Below are 10,303 nucleotides of genomic sequence, written 5' to 3' on the forward strand. Positions count from 1 at the left end.
TTCCGAGGTAGCCACAGCATCGGCCCCAGTCTCTTTCTGTATGCAGGATTAAACTCAATTACATCGATCAAAATATTACCAAGATTTATATATGATGAACTATAAATTTCTTTAGGATTTAATGTATTTATAGACTCCACTGTTGGTATGCGTAATGGCATTCGCCATAGGTCAAGGTGGTCGTGGAGAAAAGCATTGTTTTTGGCGCGAAGGATCCGATCCTTGGCGAATTCTGGCGCCTGCGGGCAAAACTAGGAAATGTCACGCCATGCAGATCGTTCAACGTTAAAAAAGATCTGATCCTGCAGGTTTGTCATCAATTGTGACATTACATCCCAGGGACAATGCCGATGTTCCTATATAGCTCCCATGGTCAAAGGCTAATTGCTATATATCAGGGCGCCTATGATACAACCAAATGGCTCCGCTTTCAGAAAACAGCTACTCGCCCGCAGAAATTACCGCGATTCTTCTGGACTTTTATGTGTTCTTGACAACACTTCACTACGATGCTCAGTACCTCAAACCCCCTCCAGCAGAAGGCTGGCCCGGCATGGAACCCTTGTTAAAAAGCCTTGGGAGCTCAGACATGGTCGGCCAAGTCATGAAGCGCATTCCCTACTTTGACAACGACTGCAAAGCTTTCATCCACTACAAGTCTCGACTGGTAGACTATCCAACCCTGCCTCAGGATTGTTTTGAGCGTGTTATGTGGGGGAGAGTATCGGGATCAGATGAGATATATTCAGAGCGACGACAGATTACAATTGATATGCGCGATGTTTTCCCACTGGCTACTGGTCGCGAAGCCTGGGGCAAGTATATCTGGTTGAATGTAAGAGATGGGGAAATTACTGTAGAAGAACGCCTGATGCATGACCTCCCGCAAGTCGACCTGAAAGTGTTTTTCGATGGGTTAAAGCAAGACTACATCACTCTGAAGCTCATCCCCTGTCGCGGACGGATCACTATCGAAGCCGACAAAATTAAAGAGCGGCCTGGCGGGGAGATCATCACGGAGGAAGAGGTGATTGCACAGGAAGAGGCATGGGGTACAGCTCTGGATATCCAGTATATCAGGCAGCTCTACCGGGGCTTCGGATGGCCCCTTGCCTTTAGGAGAGATGAAGCTTTCGATGCAGTTGACCAGCTGATGGACAAACTTGCAGAACATCGGGATGAATGGGAGCCCACGGAGGAGGATTGGGACGATGACGATCACTGGTGTTAATATGTCGTCGATTGATTTTTCTATAGGTCGATCTAGCGCCTAGCCACCTGTGTACCTTTGTTGGTTATAACCAGCTCTGCATTCGTGATAAATCCATCCATGGCTAAAAGTGATTTTGAACAGCTGGGCATTTTCTTGCAAGTCGAAGTGATATCATATAGTCGCTACAAGGATGACATCGAATTAAACACGTCTACTAGCAAATTCGATCTAATGCAAGTTATCAGCCCCCTTTGGAGAAAAGCCGCTGAGCGCACTTGAGTGTAGGCGGCTTCGATCCCCGCGTCTCTCAGTCCGAGCGTTGCGGCTTTTGTTAAGAAATTATTTCAAATCGAGACTTGTTAGTGGACGAGCCGAACATTAGTCTGCAGAAAGGCGTCATGCCTGATCAGGTTCGGGACTTGTCGCTTTAGTTTCCGAAGCCTTTTCTGTGACACCTCATTCTTGATTCGTCTGCGTAACAACTTGCTGTTGAGCAGGGTGCGGGGGACTTTCACCCGATAGTCAGGTATGAATTTATATAAAAGAGCTAAAAAGCACAAAGATGATCCTCTTGTCTCCTTCCTCTCTAGACAATTATAATCAGCTTCAAGTGTATCCCTTTTGTTGTTAATCATGTCTATAAATAGTGCAAAGACCCTTAACCTTAAGGATAACTACGTCCAGATCATTAATGGCAAAGCTGCCCTTACCCAAAAGACCCACCAGGGTATAAACCCGGCTACCCTAGGTACTACTAAGAGGCGACTAAAGAGGAATCGTCTAATAAATTGGGTTATCTTGCTCAAATTTAGACTTGAATCAGCTGGGCTCCGGCTAAGTTGCTAATTAGTTACAACTAAACCTAGCCCTATACTTTATGAACTGTATGGTAATAAAAATATTAAGAATTAGAGGGTAAAAGCGATGGCTAAGAAAGCAAAAAGAGAAAATAGTACCAATTCTCCCCCGGGAAGGCTCGAACTTCCGATCTCCCGATTGTCTATGAATAACAGTCGGACGCTTTAGCCAACTAAGCCACAGGGGAAATGCTATTATTGGGTGTTCGGGTTCCTACAGCGTTTCATATCCGCTAGCGTGGTCTTAGCTTACCCTAAGCATTATTCACTTCCTCTTTGGGAACCACTAAACAGCCATATGTTTATGCGCAACAGCTCAGGCTTAGCTGTTCATTATTAATACGAGAGATAAGCCGATGGACCCGGATTCTGTTCTCTTTGCTTGTGGGATAAACGAAAACGTTTAGTCGCAACTACATGCTGCCAACTTTGATTTAATTCAACAAATCATTTGCCTCGAAACGTCAAAAGAACATTGGTTAACCAAACAAGAAGTTCAGGCGGCACATAGGACTGGTGAAATTGAACGAATCTATTTCTCAATAAGTGTTCAAACTGGTTCTTTCAACCCATCTAGTATAAATGCTTTGTCCTGCCGGCCGTGAATTATCCTTTCCTACACTATCACATCACATCTCACCAATAACACTCTGCACCATCTCAAACCACAGCCTACTCTCACTATACATACAACTTCCATCACATCCATCACTCAAAATACCTTCCTCCACTACCTCAGTCTCCGGCTCCGACGCTGGTCGCAGCAGCCCTACCCCTTCACTTCAAAGTCAATCATCTCTTGTAGAGTCGCCCTGCAAGTGCGGCTCCAGCAAACCCGACAGCCCCAAGATCGCACTGGAGATATCAGAGGATCAAGATGATGTCTTTTCCGACGCTGTCGAATCTGTCTTTGAAGATGAATATCCCTCAATCCAGTTCAAAGCCCTTCGTGCACGACAATACCTCAGAAAGCATTATAGTTTCTATAAGGAATCAGACTACTGCAAAGACTTTTACGGCAACTGGGAAGCAGTCAAGCATCCCTTCAGCTTTCTAACTATAATGGCGAATTTGTATAAAAAAGAGCAAGGTGAGAAGGATTGGCCTCTTGAGTGGGAAGACGAGAGTGCTTTGACTTTCTTCCTTGACAAGATTGTTGCAAATTGGATGTGGAATCTTTCAGATGGAGAAGTGGCTGACGTTAGGGGGCTAGCTAAGATCATGGGGAACTTGATCACGGTTAGTACTGACGATAAGGATGCTTTGAGAAGGTATCGGGGTGAAGTGAGTGATTTCCTTGCTGGTCTTCGCCCTGTTACTGACTTCGAGCAGGGAGTCGAGGAAGTGATCAAAGCAGAGGCTTAGGAGCATGCTCTTTCTCACGATTCTGTGTTTGTTATGACGTGGTAGGTAAGACAGCATAAGTATGGGGCATAGATCAGGCTAGGACTTTGACTGGAAAGAAGAAGGAGGAATTTGCAGCAATAGATCTATTGACCAACATCCATAAGGAAGGGCTATAGTGTCTAGTTACTTACAGCGCTGGAAGCCCAAATTGATCCTATTGCATGCACTTATAAGAAGCCAGTAGAACATCATTTTGCATTTCATCAGTGTATGCTTGTTTGTAAAACAAATGAATGAGGTACGTCACAAAGACATGGATTGTTCTTGGTAACATGTAAATGTTCTAAACCATCTTGCCGCGACTCGGAGCCAATAGCCATACATGTAGCTCGAGTAATTCAGAAAGCTCATCGCAGACTCAGTTACATTCACCAGTTCAGCCCAATCAACAACCCAATACAAAGCGGCGCAAAAGACCAATGCTGCCACTCCCCATGCCCAACTACATTCCTCGCGACAAGCCCATCAGTAACGCACATGGCCAGCGCCCCAAGATACCCCAGGCTCATTAGCTTCCTATCCCCAGTGAGGCTGATGTTGAAGAACAAAAAGCTAATGACGAGATTTCGACATCCGTAGATACGTGCAAGTCCACGAACAAGCTTTTGAGCTTGAGGATCTGTTGGAATGGGATACTGGAAGGATTGGAGGGTTGCTTCGGGGCGTGTGAGGAGATTGATGCCGAAGAGGGCGGGGATGAGAGACACGACGTGTGTTGCGCGGTTGAGATAGAGGAAGGACATGATGAGATGCTCAATTGATAGAGAGTAGTTGAGGATTTTGTGTTAGTTTAATAGAATTGTGATAGGAGATAAAAATTACTTGAAGGAGAATGGCGGAGATGAGACAGTAACGCCGTGCTTTGCGCGTCAGCACTAAATGTCAGCGATCCTATCAGTGGTCTCACGTAAGCAGATCAAGCACTCTGAAGCCTCAGGCTAAAATCTCCTACATCTCATTCTAGTTAAGATGAGGGCGATTTAGGTAATTTTAAAGTTATTGTACCGCATTCATGTCAATTAGAACAGAGCCGCTACCGTAAATATTGCAGTTTAGTCCGTGACCAGTGTCGTTTTTGTAGGCTCAAACACCTTTACAAACCCGTCCTGTGTCAGCGAATTGTGTAAATCACCAATCCACAGCACGCTGCTTAACATTTCCCTACATTGTATCCAGCCACTAACACCAAGAACGTCACATGTCTCGCGAATAGCCTGCCGATGCCATGTTCGGCCAAAGTCCTCAAAAATACAGCCCCCAGCAATTAACAGCGCCCAGAGCAAGAAGGTCGAGTGCTCTCGGCGGCAGGGTACAAACGTCTGAAGTGCCATCTCCAGATTAGTCGACAGGTAGGACATTCTCTTCCCTACCCCGGGAAGACTAAACAGGATGCTCTTGATATACACGAGCATACACAGCCTCAGAAGCTCGCAAGTCGATTGGGCGTTGTAGGAAATATGGAGCAACCTGTTTGGAAGAGTTGTGCTTATGGAGAGGAAGAGTTCTGGTGGAATGGGCGCGCTTTCACTAGCTAATCTGCTGTAGTGTTGCAGATCGGCCCATATGGAAAGTAAACGCCTATCTGTTGTAAGGTTTCGAGAGTCCAGGAACGTGGACTCCGGAGCGAGATGGATTGAAGACTTTGGCATAAGTGAATCCCAAGATTGAATATTAGGAAGAAGGCGGGGCTTTCGACCTTCTGCCATTGATAGACAAATCTCTATCCTGTACAGGTCAGTCATATAAATTGGCAATAGAGGAAGCAAGTACCTTTGACACTTCATCTCCGCCAACGCTGCAGTTCCAAGAGGCGATATCCCCCCACGGAGTTCAAAAATGCGACATATCCCATCCATATGTTTCCTTGCAGTTTCAACATCTCCAAAACTAGACGCCGCCGACGCCAAGTTAACGATAGCTCCCACCGTCGCCATGGACGTTGCGGTGCTTTTGCCTTGAAGACTCTGTTGTATACAGCGTAGTGTCTCACCAAGATGATATCTCGTTAGTATACTGAACTCGACTCCTTGGCAGACTTCTTTAAATGCCGATGCTGTGAAGAGGATTGAGTGGAGAGATACTTCGTGCGTGTGCATGTCGCTGAGTCTGAAGATGTGAGACTCTGATTCATGGGCGACTTTCATGTCTATGGCGTATCGACAGGGTTTTGGCGTTGTGAAAGCTGGGGAAAAGTGCTGGATCAGTTTCTGGTTCGTCGACATAGAATTTGTAAGAATACCTTGATATATTAACTCTAGCATATACGGTTTTAGCTCGACTTCTGATCGCTGTAACAAAAGCTCTGGTGCTAGCTTTCGTGGGATACTCATTGTTGACAGATTATGCTTGTCAGGTTTCTGGCCATTACATGGTTCTGCTGTTGAATCGGTACATGGTACTGATATGGAAGATGCACTGCTATCAGTTTCCATAGTATGCACCAGGCTTTTATTGGGATTCATTCGCTCTTGAGCCCGAGCTAGTCTGTCTGCGCGTGTATTCCTTCCGCGCATCGCATGGCTGCGGATCTTTCTCATTGTACCCTTGTCGGGCTTACCAGATGACGTGGTAACCACGAAGATGGCCATATTGTATAAGACTGGGTCGTCAAGCGGAATGTCCTCTATGGCAGGCGGTTTTACTAATCACATGCTCTATTTCTGAAGTTATTCGGTCTCGATCCATGTTGAGAGTAAGCACTTCTAGGTATAGAGTTGCCCGGAGTTCTTCCGTACTATTTGCCAAAAAGGGTTTAGAGGATCGGTCTTAATCGTGATTGGGCCTGTTCAGTAGCAAATGTGGCTTAGTCTCCTTTAGCGTCAGACTGGCAGTCGGCAATTCAGTTCAGTCTGTTCCTAACAAGCATTAATAGATCGACTGCCGCGCCAAGACCGTACCTTTTTCCAATACGGGAGTAAACTTTGCTTTCCTGGCCTCTTGGTGGCTTCTTCTACATATTAAGGCTAGAAATGCGTGTTAATATGGATCTGTAATATGGCGAGGTCTTTATAAATAGGTACAGCATCCTCTGCTGTATCTATGCTTGAGCTTGATTAGCAACTACCTTCAGTCCAAGTCGTCCGTCGCTTTCATTCTTCCCATCGCTCCCCTGCTTGCCTACTATTCCTAACACAATGTTCTGGACTAAAGAACAAGACTTCAACCCAAAATACATGCCCTCTCTAGAAGGAAAGGTCATTCTCGTCACAGGTGCCACCGCCGGTCTAGGCAAAGAATCCGTCCTCCAATTCGCACACCACAATCCCCAGCGCATTTATCTCTGCGGTCGAGACCTGCAAAAATCACAGCTCGCAGCCCAATATATCAAGCACCATGTCCCATCCGCTTCAATCAGACTCCTCCATCTTGATCTTGGCTCGTTTGCCTCTGTCAAAGAAGCAGCGCGGATCGTGCTCTCAGAATGTGAAAGGCTCGACATCTTAATGCTCAACGCAGGCATCATGTTTGTCCCTCTTGGTCGTACTGCAGACGGTTATGAGATCCAGTTTGGCACGAATCACATGGGTCATGCGCTCATCACGAAACTACTTATCCCGTTGCTCAACAAGACAACGCGTATACCCAGTTCAGACGTGAGAGTTGTTTGTCTTGCATCCCATGGACACGTCTATCTGAACAAAGGCGGCATCAACTATGATACCCTCAAGACTGACGGCGAGTCAGTTGGTCTTTATCAGTGCTACTACCAGAGCAAGCTTGCGAACATCCTCTGGGCGCGCCAGCTGGCCAAGAAGTTTCCGCATTTCACAGTGTCTGCTATCGATCCTGGTCTGGTGAACACGGAGTTGTTAGTGAAGGCAACGGGTATGGTTTGGTACTTGTATGCAGTGGTGAGATGTATGTTGATCACGCCTGTTGCAAAGGGCGTTAGGAATCAGCTTTGGGCGTCGGTTTCGAAGGGTGTGGTCAGTGGAGAGTACTATGAGCCGGTTGGGAAACATGGCCTGGCAACGGAGGAGGGTAGAGATGACAGGTTGGCGGAGAAGCTCTGGGAATGGACTGAGAGTGAGTTGGCCACAGTTCTGTAATAAATATTTTCTATGCTGTGTTTTATTTATAGCATTCATTTCTTTACTACATATTTCACAATCTGTAATAAACAATACACAGTCTTATATGCTTGGAGACAAACGTTCTAAGATTAACTAGTTGTCAATCGCTGTATATCCCTCGAACTTATCATGTCCCTGACAACCTGCCATCCAATGCTCTGATTATGCATTTTATCATACTCCCTCCCCATAAGCATACACCACTTCTTCAAGAACCACGGTGAAGCTTCCCAGCTTTTCATATCCCAGGGCGGATAGGTATCCCTCACACTCTCACCCTTCTCATGCTTCAGTCGCCATATCGTCAAACCTCCTCGCTCGTATATATCTAGCTTAAGTTCCCAGTTGTTAAAGACATGGGGCATTGCTGCTGATAGCATGATTGCTCGCTCGCGGAGAAAGGGAAGAGGGATTAGATCAAGGCTTGTGTGGTGCGGGATGAGGATTTGCGCCATTGTTGGGCGGAGGTGAACGGGGATACTGGTGTTGTTAAATGTTGAGAGGATATTTGAGCCTGCTTGTATGAGGGTTGCGTGATCAAGGGTAATTGAGAGGTTGGGTTGATAGAATGGTGAGATGTGTTCTACGCCGCAGTTTGCGATGACGGAAGGGTCTAGACCGAGTGAGACTGCATTGGTGAGGCATGATGTGAAGATGGCTGCTGGTGAGAATTGAAGCATGTTCATGTAAAGGTCTGGAAAGTTCGGCTCAAGCTTTTTGACAGAGTTGTTCTGAGATGATGGCGTGCTGACAGAAGTGTCGACAGTCTCCAGAAAGCCCTCATCGCATAAATTTATCTCCCTCATTGACCTCTGCTGCCCGGAAGAGTCTCTCGATGGGAGTTCTTCTCGTTTTAGAAGAGGTCTCAGGCGCTGTCCGCAACTAGCTTGCGCTTGAGCCTTCTCTTGCTTCAGTCGTATCCTCTCTTGTTTTTGTCGCTCTCCTGCAAGGTCTTGTTAGTAATTCCTATGAGACAAATGGGGCGTGACATACTATATGCTTTCTGCGCCTGGCGATTCTGCTCTCTCCGCGCCGTAGTTAGAACGCGACGCTTCGCTGGTGGAGCGCCATCATCCTTGCTACTCGTCCGCTTTCGAGAGACTGCGTCATCCCTATTGGCCGAACCGTCTTTCACTGTATCGCGCATGACTTGAAGATGGATTGACTGGACGCGGTTCGGTTTAATTCTCTCATTGGAGCATGTCAGATTCGAAATATTGGTTGTTTGGCGGAAGTGATATCATGCTAAGTCCGAAGTCCGTGGGGGCGAATTGGCTTACGGTTTTTGAGCCAATCAAAAGCTGCTACGCCAGTAAGCGACAGCGGCTTACGGTCTCTGGCTCCATCCAGCAATTGAGGGTAGAGTCAATACAGAGGCAATAATTAATACGGAAGGAGGAAATACAGAAGTCAAAATTAACGCCGCAACGCATCTTATTATAAATATCCCAGTAGAATGCACCTCACAGCCATCTCCATCACTTCATCATTGACCAACTCAACACCATCTTATTCACCATACACTCTTGTCATGTCTACCAAGACCATCGCAGTCGTCGGCGCCACAGGCACCCAAGGAGGCTCAGTCGTGAGAGCATTCATCTCCCTACCCAACTGGCATGTCAAAGCCCTCACCCGCAGCTCAACCTCCGCCAAAGCCCAAGCTCTCCAAAACCTCGGTGCCGAGGTCGTCGAAGCAGACATGAACAACCCAGAGTCCCTCGTCAAAGCTTTCGATGGTGCTCACGCTATCTTTGTCAACACTGACTTCTGGGCTCCTTACATGACTGCTCTCAGTCAAGGAAAAGACCAAGCTACGGCTCAAAAAATCGGTTATGATACCGAGGAGCGGCATGTCAAGAACGCTGCTTATGCTGCTTCCAAGACATCTACACTTGAGAAGTACATCTACTCCGCTCTTGGCCCTATGAAGGATGTTTCCAAGGGAAAGTACTCTCACTGTCATCATTGGGAGACCAAAGCTGCGGCTGTCAAGTACATTGAGAATGAGGTGCCTGAACTGGCTAAGAAGACATCTTATGTATACATGGCTGCCTATGCTACGAACGCTTTCTTGTACCCCAAGAAGGATGCCGAGACTGGCGAGTATATCCTCGCAGTCCCTGCATCCAAGAACCTCAGGCTCCCTGTCATCGACATCGAGGGCTCAGCTGGATCGTTCGTCCGAGCCCTCGTTGAGGATGAACCCGCTGGAACAAAGCTTCTCGCCTACGACAGCGACTTGAACATCCTTGAGGCTATGGACACCTGGAGCAGAGTCACAGGACAGAAGGCTGTCTTCCAGTCAATGACCGAGGAAGAGATGCACAAGAAGACTGGTCTGCCTTACGAGGTCCTTGACGGAGCAGCCTACCTCGATGAGCATGGATATGTGGAGGGCGTCGAAGGGGCTATCACACCAGAGCAGTTGAGTAAGCCTGTCAAGACAGATAGTTTCGAGGAATACCTTCGCAAGCAGGACCCAAAGACCTTGCTGTCATTTGAATATAGAATGCCCGAGCCTCCGGCCGCGAAGTAATTGCGCAGGGAAACGCTGGCGATAAAAATTGTTGGGGGCGAAATTGCTAGACTGTGAAGAGGGAAGCATTACAAAGGATTCGATCGTATTTCCATAGCATCTATATCATAGGCTAGAATGCAAGAGCTGAAAAAGTTCCCTTCGATTAACCAATTGAATAAATTACCCGTTGGCTCGAGCCGGGGGGGCTGTTAAACCAACTATTAATTAATTA

At 46.9% G+C, this 10,303-nt stretch overlaps 7 protein-coding genes and 1 non-coding gene across 8 annotated transcripts; 4 read left to right on the plus strand and 4 right to left on the minus strand.

Annotated features, from left to right (window-relative positions):
• Positions 1-418: 418 nt before the first annotated feature.
• FOBCDRAFT_261547 (uncharacterized protein) lies at positions 419-1,231 on the plus strand (the record flags this gene model as incomplete). The annotated part of the gene is made up of 1 exon (XM_031187395.2): positions 419-1,231. One exon carries the CDS (start codon positions 419-421, stop codon positions 1,229-1,231), a length of 813 nt encoding a protein of 270 aa, XP_031038530.2.
• Positions 1,232-1,846: 615 nt separating this feature from the next.
• FOBCDRAFT_202578 (uncharacterized protein) lies at positions 1,847-3,435 on the plus strand (the record flags this gene model as incomplete). The annotated part of the gene is made up of 3 exons (XM_059609037.1): positions 1,847-1,940; positions 2,810-3,354; positions 3,403-3,435. The coding sequence occupies 3 exons, from the start codon at positions 1,847-1,849 to the stop codon at positions 3,433-3,435; spliced, it is 672 nt and encodes a 223-aa protein (XP_059465069.1).
• On the minus strand, positions 2,175-2,258 carry FOBCDRAFT_t162. The gene has a single exon. It is a non-coding gene; the product is annotated as a tRNA-Asn (tRNA).
• Positions 3,436-3,682: 247 nt separating the features above from the next.
• Positions 3,683-4,305, minus strand: FOBCDRAFT_224988 (uncharacterized protein). The gene has a single exon (XM_031187393.3). The coding sequence runs from the start codon at positions 4,218-4,220 to the stop codon at positions 3,846-3,848; it is 375 nt and encodes a 124-aa protein (XP_031038528.2). The 5' UTR covers positions 4,221-4,305; the 3' UTR covers positions 3,683-3,845.
• A 224-nt stretch (positions 4,306-4,529) lies between these two features.
• On the minus strand, positions 4,530-6,065 carry FOBCDRAFT_202579 (uncharacterized protein; the record flags this gene model as incomplete). The annotated part of the gene is made up of 2 exons (XM_059609038.1): positions 4,530-5,202; positions 5,248-6,065. 2 exons carry the CDS (start codon positions 6,063-6,065, stop codon positions 4,530-4,532), a joined length of 1,491 nt encoding a protein of 496 aa, XP_059467322.1.
• Positions 6,066-6,552: 487 nt separating this feature from the next.
• On the plus strand, positions 6,553-7,526 carry FOBCDRAFT_184296 (uncharacterized protein; the record flags this gene model as incomplete). Its single annotated transcript, XM_031187392.3, has 1 exon — positions 6,553-7,526. Exon 1 carries the CDS (start codon positions 6,612-6,614, stop codon positions 7,524-7,526), a length of 915 nt encoding a protein of 304 aa, XP_031038527.2. The 5' UTR covers positions 6,553-6,611.
• Positions 7,527-7,639: 113 nt separating this feature from the next.
• Positions 7,640-8,697, minus strand: FOBCDRAFT_294164 (uncharacterized protein; the record flags this gene model as incomplete). Its single annotated transcript, XM_031187391.2, has 2 exons — positions 7,640-8,493; positions 8,544-8,697. 2 exons carry the CDS (start codon positions 8,695-8,697, stop codon positions 7,640-7,642), a joined length of 1,008 nt encoding a protein of 335 aa, XP_031038526.2.
• A 384-nt stretch (positions 8,698-9,081) lies between these two features.
• Positions 9,082-10,089, plus strand: FOBCDRAFT_202582 (uncharacterized protein; the record flags this gene model as incomplete). The annotated part of the gene is made up of 1 exon (XM_031187390.2): positions 9,082-10,089. The coding sequence occupies one exon, from the start codon at positions 9,082-9,084 to the stop codon at positions 10,087-10,089; it is 1,008 nt and encodes a 335-aa protein (XP_031038525.2).
• Positions 10,090-10,303: the final 214 nt, after the last annotated feature.

Source organism: Fusarium oxysporum, chromosome VI, assembly GCF_013085055.1.
Source record: "Fusarium oxysporum Fo47 chromosome VI, complete sequence".
NCBI lineage: Eukaryota > Fungi > Ascomycota > Sordariomycetes > Hypocreales > Nectriaceae > Fusarium > Fusarium oxysporum.